General features: G+C 41.8%; 1 protein-coding gene across 1 annotated transcript in view; it reads left to right on the top strand.

Annotated features, from left to right (window-relative positions):
- opcml (opioid binding protein/cell adhesion molecule-like) overlaps window positions 1-24,119 on the top strand; it is a 388,855-nt gene that overhangs the window by 252,375 nt on the left and 112,361 nt on the right. The window contains exon 3 of the mRNA XM_063486143.1: window positions 16,617-16,852. Coding sequence (XP_063342213.1) covers window positions 16,617-16,852 — 236 coding nt within the window. The remainder of the gene's footprint in view (window positions 1-16,616; window positions 16,853-24,119) is intronic.

Genomic DNA, 24,119 nt, shown 5'->3' with positions numbered 1-24,119 from the left:
TTGATTAGTGTCTAATTATGCTTTCCAACAAACTAATCCATTCTCAAAAAATCTTAAAATAAAAGCATAAAAAACACCTGTGAGTTGGGGTTGGTGTTTCGATTGGTAAATGGACTGATTCTTATATAGCGCTTTTCTACTCAAAGCACTTTATACAACATGCTTAATTCAATCATTCATACAAGTACTTTTTTCTATGCTTTTAAGTGCTTTCTATGTAACATGCATTTATATTCTGCCGTGGAGGCACATTTTAATTTATGTTTGCAACTTCAGATTCAAGATATATAGGATCATACCACAGAAGCAAAAATGCAAAGGAAAAAGACGAATGTCATCCTCTTCCTTCTCACTTTAAACATCATCTCCTGAACTAAACTCACAACAAGCATACAAAGTGCAGAAACATGCTTATTTATTCCCTGTATATTGCCAATTACTTACTGGCAGAAGATTAGACATGAGCAGGTCTCCTGTGTCTGGACGGCTAATGATCTGGCTAAACAACATCATCAACTGGTTTTAAGCTAGCATTATGTCTGTTAATGCTAAGCTTGAGTATGCTGAAAATTGCACTGTCCCTTTGATAAACAGTTTGATTACATTCTCAGATCAAGTTCATTCACTAAGTGTTTGAGTCCTTGCTAGTTCCATTTCAATTAAAGTTTCAGTAACAGTGATTAACAGCAGTCAACAGCAGCAAAACAGCAGTGCTCACTGACAAAAAAGTTCAGGATATCATCAGCAAATCACCTTAGTATTACTGTCATTCATCAGAACTGAGCTTAACTCACTCATCAACTCATATCTGACACAAGGTTTTACAGCCTTCTCCAGAGCAAACAGATGTGGATGACAGCTAAGGTAATTCATTTGACTCACTAAAGATGAACAACAGAAAGAGTTTGTTCTAAAGGTGCCAGGATATCTAGGACTGTGTGCTTGAATTGGGAGGGGTAACAACCGGAATTCAGTTAACTGAAATCGACTGACATCTAGTAGTGAGATTTTACATGCTGTAAGTTCATCAGAGGTGCACAAGTGCAGCATGTTATTGTGCAAACAACAGGTATCAGCAGTAAATTTCATTGTCAGGATCCACCATCACACAAGTATGCTAAATATTGGAATGTGTTACACACATTTTAGCGATCACTTGCAGTGGTTTTATGTTACTTTATAGACTGACAACATGCTTTTATGTGCAGTCCCAGTGGGAGTTCCACTCATACAGTCTGTGAAAATTGTCACAATAAATCCATGTTTCAAATGCACAATTTATGTATGGTAAGATTAAAAGATCAGATAGTAACACATGTTTAGTCTGTCTTCGGATGACAAATGATGGATTTGTTGTTCCCCTACAAGTCATGGCTTGCCAGCCTTCATGACCTATCAAGAGTTTGAGAAGTTGCCAGGGCCTTGTTCATGTCTTTGAGAGTGACAACTAAATGACAAATAAATGTTCATAATAATGAGCATAACAACAAGCGGACAACACTGTGATACACTGGCCTTTGGCAAAAATAATATCTTGATGTTAATAGCTGACTCTTTTCTTCATGATCAGTGCAATGGACTAATATTTATATATTTCATGTGTAAAGTCTTACTGACCACCCAAATGACTTTGTAGTAGGCCATATTATGCGTTTTACAGTAGTGGTGGTTACATCAGGACAAACAGGGCTAGCAGTGTTTGCCTAGTGAAATCTCAAAATAGAGATAAATAAAAACCAAAGTAAAAGCAATCCCTCTCCCTTTATCTCAAACAGCATTCTTTCATAAAGCTTATTGCCTGTTTACATACGTCCTTTACACTACTGCCATCTTGTAGTCACAATTGGCTATTGTTGCTAGAAGCTCCTCTTTAATCCCAATGAAATCCGTAGTGTGTTTCAATTTAATGGGAATGTTAATATCCTGTTAAAAATGTATTCAGTAATATAGTAAATAATAGTTTAACTATAGAAGTAATAATATTTTACAGTTATTCAGCCTGGAAGAGTCTTTTAAGATGCAGGAGACTGTGAGCACAGAAAAAAATAAAATAAAATATGAATAAGAATAAAATACAAGCACAAAACAGTGGAACAAGTGGGGTTTAGGTAATGGGGGGTATTGTCATCTCTGTTTGGCTTCTTATAAAAGTATTTTTATAAAAGTAATTATAGTTATTATTTTATGCTCATAGACTATAGTTACAGCACTTTAATTTATGCGCTTTATCTAGGTTTATATAATATCAGTTAATCTAACAATGTCTTTGGACTGTTCATGGAAATTGGAATACCTGGAGGAGATCAAGGAATTGATGAGGGTTTTTTTTTCCCCAAGTCAAAAGCTGTGTTACCATCCCTGTTGGCAAACATGATTGGAAAGACATGATGTGTGTTCTAAATCTAAATTTGTAAATCTGTTGTAACATGTAGCATCCAAGAAAGAAGTAATATGTGGAAAGTGTGTGTACGTGTGTTTTAGTACACGGTTGCCTCAACTGTTACTCTGTTACTTTATGCAACGATGGTGTACTGCATATATAAATTAATTAAAAGAATAATATGCACAAAACAGGAAATAATTTCCTTGTCGTTTTAGGGATTTCTGTTAAGTTGGGCTGTGAAAATTCGACTTTCAGAGCAATGGTGAGCACATTCCACATTTATCATGGTTTTCCTACTTTTCAGTAGTCATTTTTCTCAGTGTGCTCTGTGGTCTGTGCTGTTGCTGACAGAAGTGTTGAAATGGTGAAAATACATACCATTTGACGCCTCCACTCACCAGTTACAGCTATTTTTAATCTGACACTGCCAGTTGTACTCACTGAAGTGCAAACACATTTGAGTAAATGTGTTTGGACACCATAGCAGGCTCGAAGCAGTATCAGTGTGCAGTAGAATAAGCGAAAACATAACCAGCAAATCAAGGTTTTAGGAGGACAGAAGCAGCCAGATGAGGACATGAGTATACCCTGAGGGAGATGCTAAATTATATTTGAATCCGATAAAACAAAATTTGACTGCCCACTGGATATATAGCAATACACAATAATTTACTGTAACTACATTTAGAAAAGCAATTGATGTCTGGCATACTAGTAAAGCCTAGTATTATATTTGTTTACTTTATTTAATAATGCTTTAAACATTTTCGCTCAAACTGCTGCTGGAGAAGCTGTGCCTAATACATAAAATCCAGGAGACACAGTTAAGTCAATATGCAAGCTCCTGCCAGTACATTGTAAAAATACATAATAACAACAAGGAACTTCAATTGCTGATTTAAAAATATATTTCAGATTAAAATTGTTGCAGTAATGCTGTAAAAGCAGTGTGTGCTTTTTTAAAAGCCATTCATTTTTGGAATGCACAATTTTAGGACATAATGAAGATTCATTTTTAAAGATGATACAGAGATACACAACAAATTAAAGGAAAAATTGTAAAGCATTCCTGTACTGTATATCAGTGTGCTTTGGCATTGAATTTCTAAGTTTCTGGAGCTCTAAAGGCATGGAAAATGATTCTTCCCAAATACTTTCCTTCATTTGGTACCACTCCAAACTGTCCTGCAGATTCACCGGTAGAGATCTGGTCACAGTGTTTCACATTATTTTTATCTATTACCTCACAGTAGGGGTCAGAATTTCAGGTTCTTTATAAAAAATTTTTTACACTCGCTTACTGAAACATTTACTCACATTTACTGATGAAAAATTTTCTTTTCTTTTTTTTTTTTTTGCCTGTCCCGTTTGATTCTTTAGCCATCAGAATTGTTGTCTGAAGGCCAATAAAGATGCCAAGCAGCTTTACTTCACCAATTGGATCATCATGGACTTGCCATATTGGTCCATTTGATTGACCTTTATTATAATTATGTATTTATTTTATTTGATTTTTGGTTGTTACAGACGGGACAGACATGACTGGGGGATAGGACAGGGAGAAAAAATGAAAGAAAGAGAGGGAGAGAAAGAAAAATAGAGGGGAGAAGAGATGGTGAGAAAGGGGGAAAAAAAACAAACAAAAACATACAAAACACCTGGATCACCTGTATGGAGATAAGAAAAAACAGAAGAGAAAACAAACAAGAAAGAGCAACATAATAAATGCAACACCATCACAATAAACTAGCCAACAGTAGATAACAGTAGATACTAAATATTACATGTTATTGTGCAGTACGCAAGATGGACAGCGCACAACGTGCTTTGAGGTAGCAGCCAAGAAAAGTGTAGTTTGTGTCTGTGAACACCCGTGTGTACACCTGTGTGCACACCTGTGTGGATCAGCACGCTTGTATTCAAAAGGTTTCTCCATGTAACGATCTGCTAGGGAGTGTGGTGAGTCATAGCCCCCTCCCCCAGGGCATGAAGCAGGTATGGGGGAGATCCAGGACCCAGACATCCAGAGGCCCCAGAATACGAGGGCCCAAGGAGGACCACCAGGGGGGCAACCGTGCCACCCTCCTGGGAAGAGCTGAGGAGAGCCCCAAATGAGAGGTCACCCAGCAGCCAGGAAGCAGAGGCCAGAGGGGGTTACAGTGACGTGCCCGCGGGCTCTGCCAGCAGCCAGCTGTGGCAGAGATGACCGGGCTTCAGGCCCAGAGGCCTGAGGGCACCCCACCCCCCGGAAGGGGCCCAGCCGGGCCACAGGCGCCAGGCCCTGCCAATCTGCCACCAGGAGTGAGCCGGTACATACATGAGCGTCCAACCCCAGACACCAAGAACCACCAACACACCAACGTCTGAGTGCATCAGCCACTGGCAGGGAGTGTGGTGAGGGGAGATAGTAGGGCTGGGCGATATGACCCAAAATTCATATCTCGATATTTTTTAGCTGGATGGCGATATACGATATATATCTCGATATTTTTTTTTAAAGCCATAAGGTAAGAACAAAAAGAGAGTTTAGTCAAAGCTGTGTCCCAGATGTCACACAGGCACTTTTATTAACATACAGTATAGATGTACATGAAGAAATTACTCAAAAATAAATTATCAGCATTTATTAAATAATAATGCTCCATAAATAAAAGAAAACAATGTTGTTTTTGTGCATAACAAAAAGCTCACAATTGTGCAGTCAAAATGTAAACTAAAAGACGATGAGCATAATAACAAAGACAGACAGATTTCACAGCTGCTCTGTTCCCAAGTTCTACTGCATGACTGACAGCCTGGAGTTTGAAATCCGCTTCGTAACCGTGTCTCTTAACAGGTGCTATTTATGGTCCTTATACACACACAATACAGTAATATTACGTTGAAACACAGTACGTATCACTCCACGAGGCTCCAGACTATGGTAGCCGTAATGCTCCGACAATCCATCAAGCGGTGCAGCTCCGTAGCTTACCAAAGTCGTACTAAAACATTTTTTGACAGATTGCTGAGCGCCGTGTACCACATAAAATCGGTTCGCGGTCAGTAAGCACAACCAGAATTCATACATAAGGCGCACTGTCGATTTTTGAGAAAATGAAAGGATTTTAGGCCGTGCAGCCCCTGTGGGCTGCATGTCGTTAGCGCGGTTAGCTCGTTAGCGTGGTTAGCTCGCTAACACATTGACGCCGTCCAGCCCCACGCACGGGGCGATCCGCGGTAACTCATTAACGGAGATTTGCCGTGTTCATCTTGTCGTTGCCTGCAGGTGAAGCTATGGGGGAGGGGGAGTTGTGTTCAGTGAAGGAGAGAGGCGAGGCCGAGTAACGTTGCGTAGAGACAAAAGTGGACGAAAGAGAGGCAAACTTGCGGCTCCACAAGTATAATTATAACGTAACATATACTATATCGATATAAACGATATTGTTACATCTTATATCTCGTATGAAAATATATCGATAGTTTTAAAAAACTCGATATATCGCCCAGCCCTAGGAGATAGGTCTCCATATCTCGGAGAGTCTGAGATGTTCCCAGAGAGGTGGAGTCTAAGACCCAAGCTGACATATAGACACAGACGAACAGGCGCACGCAAACACAAACATGCATTCCCACCCCCATATGCACAAACAAATACTCAGCACTCACCCGACGTGGAGACAGACACAAACAGACACTGTACACACATTCACACTCCCCAAACATACTCTATATCTCAGGTCCGGGTACCCCTGCCCCCAGAGGGGCAAACCGTACCCAGACCCAGGAGTTGTAACCCTTCTCTCTGGGGTGGAGGAAAGCAGACCGCCTCCTTATCTGCAGTAGCAGGGAGGCCCCGCATCCCAGACCCCAATCCGACGGCCAGCACCTCCTCCCAGCCCCCCAGCCCTGACAGTTAACAGAACGGGGGTGAGTGAGGACCCCAAACCTCCCTCCGCCCGCTCAAATGTAGTGTTGCTGCGTGTTGTTCTAAAGTGCATTTAAAACACAGGAGGGCATGGTGCTTCCTGCCAGAGAGCAGCATGGCTCCTCCCGAAAACCCTCAGTGTCTATATGCATTTAAAATTGAGGGTAGGGCACCAGCGCCAGAGGTGGGTTTAATACACAGACCGTCCTCTGGACGCTGTATAACATGCCCACCCCCAAGGCCCTATATGTATGTGTTATGAGAATATGAGTAATGCAGATGTCTAGGTTGCGGAATAAAATTGAGGCACAGGCGGCCAGAAGGGGACAGAGGGGGAGTGTCTCCCCTGCACTCTGGTGACACACCTGCACCCCAAGCCCTGCGTGTGTGTGGGTGTGGTGGAGCGGGAAGAGGGAGGCAGCTGAGGATGGGGAGGGAAGAAAGGGAGGGGCAAGCGGCCCCTCCCTGGGGCCAGCTCCCCCGCTGACCCCAGTAGGCACCCCCACACTCTGGAACCCACCAGGGCAAGGGGGCCCAGGCCCATCCGGACCGGGGCCCACAGCAGCAGCACCACCCGGCCCCACAGAGTCCGGGGCAGCCCACCCGACCCCACCGCAGAGAAAACTGTACCCACCCCATCATCCCTTCTCCCAGACTACACAAGACAATAGACACCCAGGTTGAGTCATTCTCCACCTCTCCAATATCTCTCCCCCACCTGCAGAGTGTGCTCCTGTAGAGAGGAAACCTCCTGCAAAAATGTAACAGCCTTCCCACCAGTTAGAGAGCCCTCCAGTTGGGCCGATGCACCACAGGTCCCCCGCTCTGGGGCTGAGCCCCCATGCACACACCCGCCCACCACCCCGGCGACACAACAACCAGGACCCAAGGCCCCAAGGCCCAGCCAGAGCCCCAGCCCGGGGGCGGAGCACCCCCAGACCCCCAGACCCCCAAGCCTCCACGCCCGTCCCGGACCCACCCAGGGGCAGCCAGGCTACCAGGCCAGTAACCAACGTCTGCCAGCACAGACCCTCCCCCATCTCCGCTGTACACAGCCACAAGGAAAACACCATCTAAGAGCCACCAGAGCCCCTAACCAGGTCATGGCCACAACCCCCGCGTTAGGCCCTCCAGGGAAAACCTCCCTAGGGAATCCCTAGACGCCCTAAGGCCGTCCCTACCCCCATATCAACCACAATAGCGAAGGCAGGACTAAACCATGACCCCCCACCCCCACTAGGTGATGAAGCCAATCAAAGGAGCGCAGAGGGATTGATCAAATGTGATGGCAGAGGCTGTATCAAGACTAATGTGATCTATTAGATAGTTTTTATATTGGTTAGAATTAAGATTATTTTTATTTTTCCAGTTAATGAGGACCATTTTCTTGGCAATGCATAGGGCCGTAAAAACAATGTGGGCTGTGTTTATTTCTGTAATGACCTCATGCAAGTTGCCCAGCAAGCACACTAAAGGGGAGGCTGGAATGTTACATTTCAGACACTTTGATAAGTCTTCACATATCTCGCGCCAAAACTTCTGAACTGGTGGACAGAACCAAAGAGCATGGATATAATTGTCCGGGGTATTTGCTTGACAGTGTGAGCAGTTGTTGGAAGACGTATAGCCCATCTTGAACATCCTATGACCAGTATAGTGCACTCTATGTAATATTTTGTATTGTATTAATTGCAAACTGGGATTTCTGATCCATTGAAAGGTTTTTAAGCATATCTGAGACCAAAGGTTTTGGTCTAAGCTGATCGATAAATCCACTTCCCATTTTGCAGTAGGAGGGGATATTGATTCATCTATTTTAGAAAGTGTTCTGTATATTTTAGACAATAATTTGGGGGGTTTTAGATTAAAAAATTGTACCACACTTGGTGGTGTTTGTAATTCAGCTTCACTGGGATTAAATTTCTTTTTTACTATGGATTTAATTTGTTGATATTCCAAAAATCTTTTTTTGTTGATCCCATATTGTATAACTAGTCTGTCAAACGAAATAAAGTCTGTTCCTTCCAATATATGTTCCAAGTATTTAATTCCTTTATAACTCCCATCTGGCAAGTTGATCATATTATTGTTTTGTAATATGTCCGGATTGTTCCAGATAGGTGTACGTTTGCATGGGATTAATGAAGACTCTGTTATTTTTAGAAACTCCCACCATGCTGTTAGAGAAGAGCTGATGTTGATGCTTTTAAAGTATTCATGTCGTTTGATGTTTGAGCTGATAAATGGTAGGTCTGAAATTTCTAGATTATTACATAGTGCCTGTTCTACATCTATCCAGGGTTCATCTAAGAAGGTGTGTTTTAACCATCTAGAGATGAACTGAAGCCTGTTGGCTAAAAATTAGTGATTGAAGTTAGGCAGATCTAGTCCTCCTTTATCCTTGGATAGGTAGGCTAAGGCACTTGGCCAGAGGTGGCGCTGGTTGGTTCGACTCCATTTGAGTGCACACAAAGTAAACTTTAGTTGTGAAGCAAAAACGCTGAAATCGGAATAATAACACGTACGAGGGGGACGATAACGAAGACAAGATTCTCCCAATCGTTTACTCTTGCTGTCCTGTGAGCAGCATCGGCAGGGTGTTAATTGTGTGCTGTTTTCGCGATCACGTCGCGCATGAGAATATCACCAGGTAAACTCGCGACATTTTTAAACATTTTGATGTTCACGAGCAACAGGACTGACAGAGTGTGTTTGAGGTAACCTCACAAATGTCACAGATGACACATTTGGTGTTTATTTGCTGTTTGGCGGTAGCAGCTCCTGAAAAGCAAGTCTACCACACATCTGTTCGACCAAAGCCAGTTAATCTGCGACGCCAGTTAATCTGGAACACCGGCAGCTTCAGGTGGGTTTTAATGAAGCTTCTCACGGTCGTTTCTGGGTCCTCTCTGGCAGACTCTGGAATACCAGAAAACACAAGATTATCTCTCATGCTACGGGCTTGTAGATCGATAACGGTCTCTTTTATTTTCAATGTTTAACTGGGTCACATTATCGGTTAGAGATTTGACCGAGTCCCGTAGCGTGGCGTTTTCCGCAGCAAGTGTGTCCACCTACTGCTGGCTGAACTCCAGGGATTCCTTCAGAGATTTAAATTCCCGGTGTAAGATCTCCACCAGGGACAGCCTCGCATCAAAACTGGACAATCGCTTATCGATTGACTCCAGGATGTCCACAATGTCTTTGCCGGCAGGCGATGTTGTGCCGGGGGAGTCTGCTGGGCGACATCTTTTAGATGACGGCGTCTCAACTTTGGCCGGGGAAGACATGCTCTGGGCCTTCTTCATTACTAGGTCGTGGAAGCACCGGTCAGAGCGTCTGAACTCTCTTGTTGTCCTCCAGGGTGTTGGAGATAGTTGGACAAATGTGGTTAGTTAAATGACAATTGATTAGTGTATTTGGAATACTTGAAGTTTTAAAGCTTTTTTCAAATTCTATGCTACCATTTGCTTTTTTTCCGCCAAATGTCCGGCGTCTGACGTCACCTACAGCATAATTCGCTTACCTTCTCCCGTCACTTCCGTCACTTACCGTCTCCCTTCCGTCACGGAAAGTTGTGAAAAGTTGTGTAAGATCAGATCTGGTATTCAGTCTTAAGGATGGAAATATTTTAATGAATGTGTTTTTATGTAACGTGAGCAGTTTATTGTTATATATATTTAGGGCGACCGTGGTTCAGGGGTTTGGGAAGCTCATCTTGTAACCGGAAGGTTGTCTGTTTGATCCCCAGCTCTGTCTGTCTTGGTCGTTGTGTCCTTGGGCAAGACACTTCACCTACTGGTGAGGGGCCGATGGCGCGATATGGCCTTGCTCCTGTCAGTCTTCCCCAGGGCAGCTGTGGCTACAACTGTAGCTTGCCTCCACCAGTGAATGAATAGTAGAATTATAAAGTGCTTTGAGGGTCTCGAAAAGTGCTATATAAATGCAATCTATTATTATATAATTTAAATTAATTCATAATATTGTCACTGTAGTAACTGCAAAGACATCTATTTAACTGTGCTAGCAGTATACTTGCTTTTGGCTTGATTCACAGTTATGTCTGGTGTCATATTAAATCGCCTTGAGGCAACTGTTGTGCTTGGCAGCTATATAAATAAAACGGAATTGAATTTAACATACTAATATACTCACAATATAAAATGCAAACTTTGTGATATTTTAGAAGGAACGCTGTTTGCTACGGTCTTTGTTTAAGGCATATGCATGTTAAACTTTGCTAATCATATTAAACCTACAAACAGCTGAGATTAGTTTGAACATCAGTGTCAAAATTCTACAGCATGAAATTCTGTTAAAGTTAAAAAACAAACAAACAAACTAATAAGCATTACACTGAAGTAGTAGCTAAGAAAACAGTCTGCCTTTCCTGCAGTGGCTCACATGGTTTTTTTTTTTTAAACACATCTGCAAATCTCTGCATAGAGAAGATGGCACCCTGTTTCATTTAGCGAATCAGCAGCAGGTTTTTCGAGTTTGAAATTTAATAAATATGTGAATACTGATCTGAGTTCTGACTGTGACTGATGCAGTGAATGATGATCAGGTTACAGTTGAACTTTTCACTTTGCAATGTAGCAGCTTCTCTCAGGCCATCACAGCAGCATTTCTTCAGAGATGACAAGGCTTTCCAACTGTAGGATGTGAGACGGTAGCCACTCCATGTTGCTCACACGCTGTTTTGCACACTGCAGAAAAACCCAGAGCAATGCATGAATATACTCACACGGTACAGTGACACGTATCAGTAACAGTATCTTTATTAAATCAAAATCTGTAAATAATAGTTTGTGTTGTCTACATATCGCTGTTAGACATAGTTTTCATGTTTATATGAAGGAATAGTTTGAAAAAATAAAAATAAAAAATAACTATTGCTTTGCGTGAAGCACAGATGTGTCTCCTGTAGAAAGACAATGTCCGGTTTGAAAGTCGACAGATGAGTGAATATCCTTTTATGTTTTTTTAAATTATTTAGACCTTTCACATTCCATGTAATAAATTTAGTAGAATCAGGTGTAGTTGCAGCACTTTTGGTTACATAGCCATATTCACACTTTCAAGACAATCATGACAGGCAAGCTGAACAATAATTTGGGGTAAGTATACGCACAAAACTGCAGCCAACAAGAAAAAAAGAAATAAAAAATAAAAAAACAAAAGTAAAAACCCAGAGTAACTATAAACGTAACTCCCACAAACTGGGAGCAAGCTACACCCTCCCCCTAAAAAGAGCTTATATCCAACATGTCTCTTCACTCCCTAAAACAAAAGTTGCCCCTAACAGGGAACGCCAACTATAACATAATGTTTAGACATCTGGCAGATTGGAAAGGCACACGTGACTTCTCTTGGTCGTTTACTTTGCTCAGTGATAAACAATTATATGCAGACCTATTAAATTATGAAAGTAGCAAAAGTACAAACCTCTATCTAAAGTGCAGTCTGAGTCAGTGAACAATAGAGAGTCAAAAAGCAATTGAGGTCGCACAGTCCACTCAGCCCGTGTCTTGATTCCCACACACAGCCAAGATGCGATTTTTGACGTAGTCTTTAGCAGCGGTTGGATTGGTGAATATTTCCTCACCAAGAGGGGAAGAAATCCTGATCCAGTGTCTGAGTGGTATCCAGGTCCAAAACCTCCTTAAGTAGCTGGGCCACAGAGTTGACAGGGCACGTCCCAGTCTCAAAGTACTCCCTCACGCCAAGTATTCGAATGTTGCATCTGCACTGTCTCCCCTCAAGGTCTTCGGTCTTGTCCGAAAGAGCTGGTACAATTTCTTTCAGATCGTGAACTTGCTTCTCCAAGTCCACAACCCGGTCCGAATACATGTTTGCAGCTTCTTCCAGGCTAGTTAGCCGGCTATGGTGGTCAGTGCAGGTAGTAGCTAGAGCATCAATCTTAGCAGAAAGTTCAGTCCGCACTTCATCTATTTGGTCAGAAACATTGCTGTGAAGCGAATCGATCAGGTCATTGAGAGCTTGGCACTTGGTATCGACTTTTGCTTCCAGGGTAGAAATTTTGGCAACTACGTCTTTCTCCGAGCTAGCTATGGCAGCCATTAGCGCGGCCATGTCCGGGGATGTAGCATTGCTATCAATGGCCTTGGCTCCATCAGTCTTTCTGGTATTTTTGGACCCTGACATTGTTGCAAATTTCCCTTGGTTGATGCGCACGTTTGCAGTGGTAACTCAGCTGACGACAGATAACGCGTTAGTGCCCAATGTCAAAGTATTTATATGAAAAAATAGCGTATCCCCACAGAGCAACTCAGCCACGCGTCTTTACATGTTGCTGCTCCTACGTCACCCCTCATACAACAGATTATTAAAGTCAATTCATCCAATGCAGGTTTTTTTCTTGATTTTTTTCTGACATGAGTGCCACCGTGTCCTTTTTCTTCTGATTCTCTACCATTGTGGCATTTAATAAAGGTATTTTTTAGATTTTATCACTTCTGATGTAATCTGTTTCATGTACTTATTTAGAGTTTCTTGCAGTTTCATAAATGAGTGACAGGAACAAAAACTCTTAGGTAAATTAAAGTTGTTCTGAGAAAGATCAGAAAGCATTTACAGTTTTCTTAACTGCTTATCCAGTTGTGGTTGTGGGGGAGCTGGAGTCTATTCCTGCTGTCACTGGACGATGGAGGACACAGCCTGAACAAGCTGCTAGTCAATCGCAGAGGTGACAAAAAGAGACAGGTGTTCAAATTCCCACCTACAACCAATTTAGAATAATCAATTAACCAACATGCATATCCTGGATTGGAGGAAGCTGTAGTACCACAAGAAAATCCATGCTCAAAGAAGCAGCCAGCAGATTTGAACCCTGGAATTTAATTAATAATTTATGACTCAAAGTGTAAAATATTACACTTCTACAGGATAAATAAATGAAGAACAAGTTATCCAAGACTAAATGTCAGACAATAAGACCGATATTACTCCTTTGTACAGGAAATGCCATTATTTTATCCATCCTCAAAACACACACAGAAATATTCCATTTTAATGTGAAACACCCCTAAAACTAAGATATAAAATAGCCGTTAATATTAGTGTGAGTATGCTTGGAAAACCTGCAGCCTCCTAATGAAGAAAAGCACTTTTATATGCATTTTGGTAGTATGAGAATCACCCCAATCTCGCCTTTTCAGGTGTGCAGTAGTACTGTAAGATTTTGATGGCAGCAACATTTTTATTTTATGTTTTTTAAGTTGGGGCAGGTAGATGTTTACCACTGTGTAGTAGTAGCTGTGTCTGGAAATTGAGATCAGTTGCTGGACTATTGGAAGAGCAATTCTTTTCTGATATATGATTCATTTTGCTCAACAGTAATGGATCTTTTTTTTTTTTTATCATATTTTTCATTTTATGATGCACTAAATGTGTTCAGCTGGTGAAAGGTCTGGATTGTAGGTAGGCCAGTTCAACACCTGAATATTCATTTACAGAGGCATGCCATTAGAATAGATGTAGCGGGAGGTTAACAATAATCTTACTGAAATATGGAAGCACTTTCTTGAAAAATACATTGTCTGTGTGGGAGCATATATTACTCTAAAACCCGCCTTTACCTCTTAGCATTGATGGTGCCTTTCCAGATATGCAAGCTGTCACATGGTGCAGTGATGCACCCTTGTAGATGCCTGCTTAGATGAACTTAAGCTGATTACAAGCCAGATGGTCCATCTCCTCTTTACTCCAGAGGGCCGTCATTTATTTTCAATGAGATTTTACCTGGATAAATAAGGAATTAATAATTTAAAAAACAGTGGTTTCCATGATAGAACCAGCAGCACAGTGGCACAGTGGTTAGCACTGTTGCCGCACAGCAAGAAGGTCCTGAGTTCAATTCCACCATCAGGCCGGGGTCTTTCTGTGTGGAGTTTGCATGTTCTCCCCGTGGGTTCCCTCCGGGTACTCCGGCTTCCTCCCACTGTCCAAAGACATGCAGCTTGTGGGGATAGGTTAATTGGATAATCCAAATTGCCACTAGGTGTAAATGTGCGAGTGAATGTGAGTGCGAATGGTTGTCTGTCCCTGTGTGTTGGCCCTGCGACAGACTGGCGACCTGTCCAGGGTGTACCCTGCCTCTCGCCCTATGACAGCTGGGATAGGCTCCAGCGCCCCCCGCGACCCTGAAAAGGATAAGCGGAAGCGAATGGATTGGAACCATATCTGTTTGTGTTGCAGTGTTCAGAGATCACAGTCATCCAATACGGATTTTTTCCTTATTCCTTGCAGATTGAGATTTCTCTTGATTCCCAGAATCTTTTGGTAATATTATGTACTCTAGATAATGAGATATTCAGTCTTATCAATATCTTCATAATATTTTATGTGGCTGTAGCTGAGGAGGTAGAGCAGGTCATATATTAATTGGAAGGCTGATGAACCATCAGCCTTTGGTCAACCCTGAGTTGCTTGCTGATGCATCCATTGGAGTATGAATGTGTGAGAATGTTAGAGAAGAAGCAATTATGTAGAAATAACACTTCTTTGTGAGAATGGGTGAATGAGGCAAGTTGTATAAAGGGCTGTGAGTGCTCAAACAGAGTTAAAAAAAAAACAAAAACCACTGTATGAGAACCAGTCCACTTACCATCCAATTATGCTGAGGAACATTATTCTGAAATTGTCCCACAGTTTGTGGAATTTTTCAGATTGGTGAACCTCTTCACTCTTAAATTCAAAAAAACTCTCTAACATACATTTATTTATTTCCAATCATATTACTGAACTGTTACCAGTTAACATAATTAGTTGCAAAATGTTCCAGCTGTTGTTGCTCCCATCCCAACTTTTTTGAGATATGTTGCTGCCACTCTTCAAATATATATGTTTGCTGAATATATATGTATGCATGCTATATTGTGAATAAAATATATCTTTATATAAGACTATGTGCTGAAAGGAGGTGAAGAAACTGAAAATTCTGCTGAAAACAGGTGAAGAAGCAGAATTTTCTGCTGAAAAGAGGTGAAAAGCCAAAAATTCTGCTGAAAAGGGGTGAAGAAGCTGAAATTTGTACTGAAACGAGGTGAAAAAGTTGAACTGCCTGCTGAAAGGAAATGTTTCCCTGAGCTAGGTTTGAACCCGGCCTTCCTGGTCTCAAGGAAGGTACTCATCTCACTGAGCCAAACTGGTTCCCATGTTAACTGAAAAGAGGTGAAGAAACTGAAAATTCTGCTGGAAAGAGGCGAAGAAACTGAAATTTGTGCTGAAAACAGGTGAAACAGCTGAACTTTCTGCTGAAAAGAGATGAAAAAACGGAAAATTCTGCTGAAAACAGGCCAAAAAACTCAAAATTCTGCTGAAAAGAGGTGAAGCAGCAGAACGTTGCACTGAAAAGGGGTAAAGAAGCAGAACGTTGGGGTGAAAAGACGTAATGAAGCTGAAGTTTCTGCTAAAAAACAGCTGAAGAATCTGGAATTTTTGCTGAAAAGAGATGAAAAAACTGAAAATTCCACTGAAAACAGGCCAAGAAGCTGAAAATTCTACTGAAAAGAGGTGAATCAGCTGAAGTTTCTGCTAAAAACAGCTGAAGAATCTGGAATTTTTGCTGAAAAGGGGTGAAAAAACGGAAAATTCTGCTGAAAAGGGGTGAAGAAGCTGAAATGTGTGTTGAAAAGAGGTGAAGAAAATGCTGAAAACATGAAGCCATAAGCGGGATTCGAACCAGGGCCTCCTGCTCTGAGAACGGCTGCTCATCTCACTGAGCTAAAACACAACTCAACCCGGCAAGCAAAATCAGTGGCCACACTGATAATGTGGTCCATTCATTTCAATGGGCAAAAAGATTGCAAAAAAAATCAATATCTCAAAAAGTATAGAAGTTAGGAGCACCAAAAGTCATAGCCGGCATAAGGAGAAAGAGCATAATTTTTTAAAGTTTGAATGGTGAAAATCGGATAAAAACTGTGGAAGTATAAAGAATAAAGAGAAACAGGAACTCAATAGTGTGAATATTTTAATATAATATGAATATTATATTAAAATATTTTATTAATGGCATGCTTGTGAAAGGCTTGTTAAACAAAGGGGAAAATGTCCTCCAAAGTGTTTATGACGTGATGATTTGTGATGAAGTTTCTTGAGAAGACTGTATTCAGGTCATCCACTTGGTTTAGGAAAGGAAATACGGCATAGATATTTCATAAGCAACAAATAACACCTCATGTTATAATATGAATTGTCGTCTAATCTAATTTGTTTGAGGTTTCTTGGAAGTTAAAACTAATGTCCAGGGATAAACTTCTAATATGTTTTTCTTTCTTTCTCTTTCTTTCTGCGTGCCAGATGCAATGTGGACAGCAAAGTCTCACGAGTGGCATGGCTCAATCGCACCACTATTCTATTTGCAGGGAGTGAAAAGTGGTCTCTGGATCCTCGTGTCATCTTGTTGGAAAACACAGCAGTTACAGAGTACAGCATCAAAATCCAAAATGTTGATGTCCATGATGAAGGGCCCTATGTATGCTCTATACTCACAAACAAGAAACCACAATCCACGAAAGTGCACCTCATTGTTCAAGGTAAGATGCGGCTACTGCTGCCAGTTCTGTCAGGAACTAGATTTAGCTCCAACAGACACAAAAGTGTCATACGGGATCAGTGCTATGTGTTTCTTGTGTTTTCAGAGTGGATGTTTATGTTTATTTTCTAAGAAGAATTATTTAATTGTTTCTTTTAGAATTATTTCTATTTTTTTATTTTCTTTGGGAAAAGTATTGCAAGGTCTTTGAAAAATAATTCACATGATCTTCAAAAAAAGTAGTTTAACTTCATGATAGCCACTTCCTTGAAATCATAAATTAACGCTGCGTGTTTTCAGACTGCATAATTCAATATGATATCTCAGTATATCTTAACTGATGCAGGGAAGCATCAGGCCATGGTTTTAATCAAACAATGGACAAGCATATTCTTTCACAGACATGGAAGCACAACTCCAAGTTGTACTTTCCTATGGATTTTATCTTTGTTATAACTTTGAATTTGCCACCTCGGGCTCCAAATCATTTCTTTTCTTAACCAAGCTCATCAGAGAACCAATTTTAGCCTCTCTCCATGCTTTAAAGAGGTTGAGGTGATGGATTTGTGTGGCCCCGCCCCTGTCTGACCATATCACTTCATAATTAATGTCTCTTACTTGCCATGTGACCACCAAGAGCCATTGCTACTTGGTGGGTTGAATAAAGCAAGCAATACAAGCACTTACAAGCACTCTCCCATTGAAAACTGCCTGAGACAAGCCTCTCTGTTTTACAGGAGATGCTGACATTCCTGGGACTTGAGCAAATTATTCCATGAGAACTTCCCAGTTTGTGTAGCTTTGCTTTCTGGTCCAGAATGTAGTGAATTTTATTCCTAGCTTGGCTTGGACCTTCATCCCAGTTTTCTTTAGTTAGGTCCAACACCCCCTGTGGCTTCTGGCCGAACAATAACTCAGGTCGAACAACTTTGCGTCGCCGCTGAGCACAGCACAGGCATCACAAGTTTTATCATTTGTGAACGCATCCTCACACACTGCCCCAACAAGTTATTTAACCCCTACAAAACTGTTCCCAGAATTAAAGGATGCGTCAGGCAGGAACTACTTGCAGCCTTGATTCTATCCATTTTGCCCCTATCTAATTTCTAGCGGCCCTATAAGATATTTGTCTATGTCCCCAAGTACACCTAACCTCCACTCACTCTGTCTCCAACAATGCCCCTAGCCAAACCATGTCCTGTAGCAGCCCAAGTCCACTATAGCCTGTTGTATACCTCCTTGGCACCTTTCTGGTACACTGTACATCCCTCCTGGTTCAGGGGAGGGTTTCAGAGAGCTTGCAACATGGAACAGCTGATCGTGAGCAGTGAGCCCTCACAGTGGATGTATCCCGCCCACACCTCCAGCACTCCTTCCCTGATGTTTGTGTGACTCCCAACAGATGGGCCACAGTATTCATCGCCACTGGGACTGGGAGAAACAGCAGAGGAGAACTGGCAGAAGGGGTTATTTGGAGACAGAGGACATTGGCACGGAAGCCTCCTTCTTGGGGCTGGGTCATAGCAGCCCCACTGGCTACCTCGCCAAGCTGCAAGATGGTCCTCTGCAAGGGTCACCACTGTGTCCAAGCTGGCAGTGTCAGTGGCAGTAGACCCAGAGCGTCAACACCAGGGCCAGGTGGAGACCAGATTTTAGTTTGGTGCTTTGGTTGATCCTGTAGCTGGTCCAACTGTTGGCGATGCACCACTGCCTGCTCCATGTGCATGATGGCTAGGTCCATCACCATTTGGGCCAAAGCCTCTAAGGGCTGCACCGGTCAGTGGTCTATCATTGGCAGCACTTATGTTTTCAAAAACATGCTCATGTGCTTTTGAACAGAATGTGTCAGGATGCATTCCAGACTTCCCTTGCTGTCTCAATTCTTGTCCATGCACTTTGTCTGTGTTGCTATAAATTGTCACTATATAAATGTATCAGAAATGAACTGGACTCCTGTCAGCTAAGAACAGGAGAATCAGTCTATAGTTCTCAAAGGCTTACAAAGATTTGGATCATAGAAGACAAACACTGTCTGGTCTGATAAGTCTTGATTTCTGCATCAACCTTTTGATTGAAGAGTTAGAACTTGGTGTAATCAATATGAAGAGATTAATCCATCTAGCCTTGTATCCCCGCATCAGTATTGTTGGTGACCTTGTCCATCCCTTTATGACCACAGTCTACCCATCTTCTAATGCACCATGTCACCAAGCTCAAATGATCTCAAACTGGTTTCAATGAGTTCTTAAACTGTCAACAGATCTCAATCCAATAAAGGGTATTTGGAATGTGGAACGGGAGATTCACATCATGATTGTGCATCCAAAAATTCTGCAGCAATCCATAATTACAATGTTATTACAATGTTATTACAAACAGAAATCTCTGCAGAATGTTTTACAGCATTATGTGGTGCTACTAGTACTACTGTCTCATAGCAAAAAGATCCTGGGTTTTAATCTTCTGGCTCGTGCCCTTATGTATGGCGTTCACATGTTCTCGCTGGGTTTCCTGTGGGTACCCTCTCATCCTCCAACAGTCCAAAGACATACATATTAGGTTAGTTTGAAGGTGTGAATGTAAGTATGAATGGTTGCTTCTATTTGTGTTAGTCCTGTTAAAGACTGGCAACCCTTCCAGGGTGTACCTTGCGTCTTTCTCTATGACAGCTGGGAGAGGCTGTAGATTGCCTGTAATCCTGAATTAAACAATCTTAAGAAAATAGGTACTATGGTTAATATTTAGGTCTAACCATTTTTAATGGCTATTATACACTATTTGTAACTATAATTTCAATAATTACCTTAATGACATATCATTGTGTAAAACACTTAGGAAATGGTTTTACAGAGTGGGTTCCGGTCGAGTGAACGCTGGCGCGCTTGGCTGCCGCTGCTCACCGGTTATTATTACAATTTTTATTATAATTTTTTCAGTTGCTGACGACAATTTGAATCGAGTATCTAAGGCGCAACCCTGTTTTGACTTGTTTTCGCAATATTTACGGGCTTTTATTGCTTGCGCTGCAGCTGTCAACTGGTTGTTCGGTCCCTCCGTTTGTGTTCAGTGCTCGGCCCTGATTAAGATGCGGATCCACAGGGTGTTGGTGTGGCTCGTGCTCACCTGGGTTTTTTTATCCATCATTCATCACTCGACGACAGCTCTTCTCCAGTACTCTGCTACGGATCTTTTGCGGATCCGTTTTTGCCTGGCTGTCTCTCCACCTGTGGCTCTATACTTCTACCTGGACATCGCCTTCAAGCCCCGCCGCAGGTATATCCACCGAGGGCTTCGGCGGAATTTCAACATCAGTCACACTAACTCAATATTGTCCATCTGGTCAAAAACTCGTCGTCCTCCCCGCAAGACTGACCGGGCTGTCAACCACAATGTGCTGGCCCACCTGGCTAGATCAACTAAGCCTACTGTCAGGCATGGTAACTCCAGCATCAACTTTGGTCTATTAAACATCCGCTCTCTCACTGGTAAGGGACATCTCGTCCATGATCTCCTCTGTGATCGTAAGTTGGACTTTCTTTGCTTGACTGAAACATGGCAACAGCCCAATGACTTTGTTTCTCTCAATGACTCCACTCCATCTGAGTTTGTTTACACCTGTCAACCTCGCATCTCGGGGAGGGGCAGAGGTCTCGTGATAATTCACTGGAAGCACTGGAAAGTTCTCCCTGTCTCTGCCCCTCCCTCCCATTCATTTGAATACATTGTGCTACAGCTCCCTGGATCTACCCCCACCATCATATGTACTGTTTATCGGCCACCTAAGCCAAATAAGGAGATTTTAACTGAATTTTCTGCTCTTCTCACTCATTTCTCTGTACTTTCTTCAAATCTGATAATTGTTGGTGACTTCAATATTCATATGGACAATGATAAAATCCCTCTTTCCAGAGATTTTACCTCCTGCCTGGAAAGTTTTGGGCTTCTACAGTACATAAAATCTCATACCCATTCTAAAGGTCATATCCTGGATTTGGTCTGTTGTTCTGGCATTACCCCCACCCATTGTAAAGCCACATTGTTTCCCCAGTCTGATCATATGTTTATTTCTTTTGATGCAAACATAACCACTTCCAAAACCTGTATCTCTCGTAATATCACTTTTAGGAAAATTAGTAATATTAACCCAGCTGTTTTTTCATCTGCCGTCCATGACCTTCCATCTATTCACAGCTCCTCAACCCCTCATGAACTCGTTTGCCATTATAATGTCAACGTTCATAACCTTCTTAACATATTTGCTCCCCTTAAACATCGAACTGTCTCATTTTCCCGTTCAGCACCATGGTTTACCCCCGACCTGCGTCATCTTAAAGCTAAAGGACGCCAACTCGAACGTCTATTCAAGAAAACCGGACTTACTGTACATAAAGAAATGTACAATGATCATGTTTTGTTCTATAAGGACTGCATTGCCTCAGCCAAATCTGCTTACTACTCTGGTTTAATTAGTTCTAATGAAGGTAACTCCAGGTCTCTCTTTTCATTGTTCAGTAAAATTACAAAACCTCCAGACACATTCCCCTCCCACATGTATTCTGTTGATTTTTGCAATTCTCTTATCTCTTTTTTCACTTGTAAAATCTCAGATATTCACCGTCAACTTAACTCTTTAGGAGCTTCTGACTCTGAAGTAGACTTCCTGTTTCCCCCACTGTCTTCCTGTCAGTTATTTTCAAGCTTTACTCTTCCCTCCATAACTGATGTATCTAATCTTATTAAAATATCTAAGTCATCCACCTGTCAACTTGATCCTCTCCCCACTGTGTTAGTTAAAGCCTGTCTTCCCTCGTTAGCACCTCTCATAACCAATATTATTCATTGCTCCCTTAACACTGGAATCATTCCTTCATCTCTGAAAAATGCTTCTGTTATTCCAATTCTCAAAAAGCCTGGTGCAGACCCCAATAACTGATAATCTTCGCCCTATATCAAATCTCCCCTTTATTTCAAAAATTCTTGAAAAAGTTGTCGCCTCCCAGCTTCATTTACATCTCAATGACCATAATCTCTATGAACAATTTCAATCTGGTTTCCGCCCCAATCATAGCACAGAAACTGCTCTGTTAAGGATTACCAATGACCTTCTGATGGCAGCTGATTCTGGTCTCCTATCCATCCTCATCCTTCTTGATCTTAGTGCGGCGTTTGATACCATTTCTCACAATATTCTCCTGAACTGGTTAGCATCCATTGGCATTAGTCATACCCCCCTTGCCTGGTTCACCTCCTATCTCTCAGACCGCACTCAGTTTATCCAATTTAAATCCCATTCTTCAAGTCTCTATCCTGTTTCTGCTGGTGTGCCCCAGGGTTCAGTATTAGGGCCTCTTTTATTCGTTATTTATATGCTCCCTCTTGGTCATATATTCCGAAAATATAATATAAATTTTCACTGTTATGCCGATGGCACCCAGCTCTACATTTCTTCTAAACCCAATTCATCCCTCCCACCTACCTCCCTCTCAAACTTTCTTATTGAGACTAGATCCTGGTTCTCCTCCAATTTTCTCAAATTTAATAGTAATAAAACTGAAGTTTTACTTGTTGGTACACCATCTATCTTAACCAAATCCCACAGTTTTTCCATTAACATTGAAAATTCTCCTACCCTACCCTCCCCTCAGGTTAAGGGTTTGGGTGTCATACTTGATAATACTCTTTCATTCCAGTCTCACATTAATTACATAACCCGGTCTGCATACTTCCACTTACGTAATATTAACCGACTCTGTCCCTTCCTTACTCCCCATGCTGCCGCCATCCTTGTCCATAGTCTTATTACGTCCCGTATTGATTACTGCAATTCCCTCCTATTTGGTCTTCCTAAAAGGTCCCTTCATAAACTCCAACTTCTTCAAAATTCTGCAGCTCGGGTCATAACTCGTACTCCGTTAAGAGCTCATATTACCCCAGTTCTTCAGCAGCTTTACTGGCCTATAGAAGCCAGGATAAATTTTAAAATCTTACTTCTAACATACAAGTGTATCCATAAATCTGCTCCTTTATCTGCTCCTTTGTGTGACCTGCTCCATATCACCACTGTTTCCCGCCCTCTCAGATCATCATCTGCTATTCATCTTACTGTTCTGTCCTCACGCCTTATTACTATGGGAAACAGAGCTTTCAGTCGCTCTGCTCCCCGGCTCTGGAACTCTCTTCCTCCAGCCATAAGAAATATTGACTTCCTTTCCGTATTTAAGACACAGCTCAAAACACATCTGTTTAAACTGGTTTATTCGCTTTAGTGCTGATTTTATCTGTTGTCAAGCTCTGTTTTGCAATTTTAACTTATTTTATGTTTTTTATGACTATTGTTCCTTTTATTAATTTTGTTCTTTGTAAGGTGACCTTGGGTTTCTGAAAGGCGTCCTCAAATAAAATGCATTATTATTATTATTATTAAATTAGCACGATGTTGCTAATGCACTGGTAGGAGTGGAAATTTGTGCGGGTAATCTTCTATTAATGACGAAGATGCATACTAATGCAGTCTCAGTACGGGTGCCCCCTCAGGGATATGTATAGCCCCTTACTGTGCACGACCTGATATGGCAGTTATAATTCTCTGCACCCCAAAGTTCTATGGAGGGTGGTCAAATCAGCATAACCTATAACCAGGTCTGCCAGCCATCCAGGATCTCTACAGACAGTGCTGTATGAGGAAGGCCCATCAGATCCTCTTTGGCCCCAGCCATACACTTTCTATGTTCCTGCTGTCAGGCATGAGGTACAGGAGCTTCCACATCATGCAAGCTGATTCAGACAGAGGCTAATCAGAAGTTTGGACATAGCTTCTCATTTCATGGTTTCTCTTTATTTTCATGACTTTTTACATTGAAGATTCTCACTGAAGGCATATGAATGAGCACATATGGAATTATACAGTAAAGAAAAAACTGAAATAACTCAAAACATGTTTTATATTTTGATTCTTCAAATTAGCCACCCTTTGCTTTGATTACTGCTTTGCACACTCTTTTTTCAACAGTGTTGAAGGAGTTCCCAGAGATACTGAGCACTTGTTCACCCATTTGTAACTTGTTGTTCACCCATTTGTCACTTGTTGGCCCTTTTGCCTTCATCATGCATGTTGAGACCATGCACCATTCACCTTTTCCACATCGCGCAAAGACAACGCAGGTGGAACCAAAGATCTCAAATTTGTAATCTTCAGACCAAAGCACAGATTTCCACTGGTCTAATGTCCATTCCTTGTGTTTCTTGGCCCAAACAAATCTTTTCTCCTT

This window comes from Pelmatolapia mariae, linkage group LG10_11 (assembly GCF_036321145.2).
Source record: "Pelmatolapia mariae isolate MD_Pm_ZW linkage group LG10_11, Pm_UMD_F_2, whole genome shotgun sequence".
Lineage (NCBI taxonomy): Eukaryota > Metazoa > Chordata > Actinopteri > Cichliformes > Cichlidae > Pelmatolapia > Pelmatolapia mariae.
The sequence above is the reverse complement of the archived record's forward strand: the minus strand, read 5'-3'. Positions and strand labels throughout refer to the sequence as shown.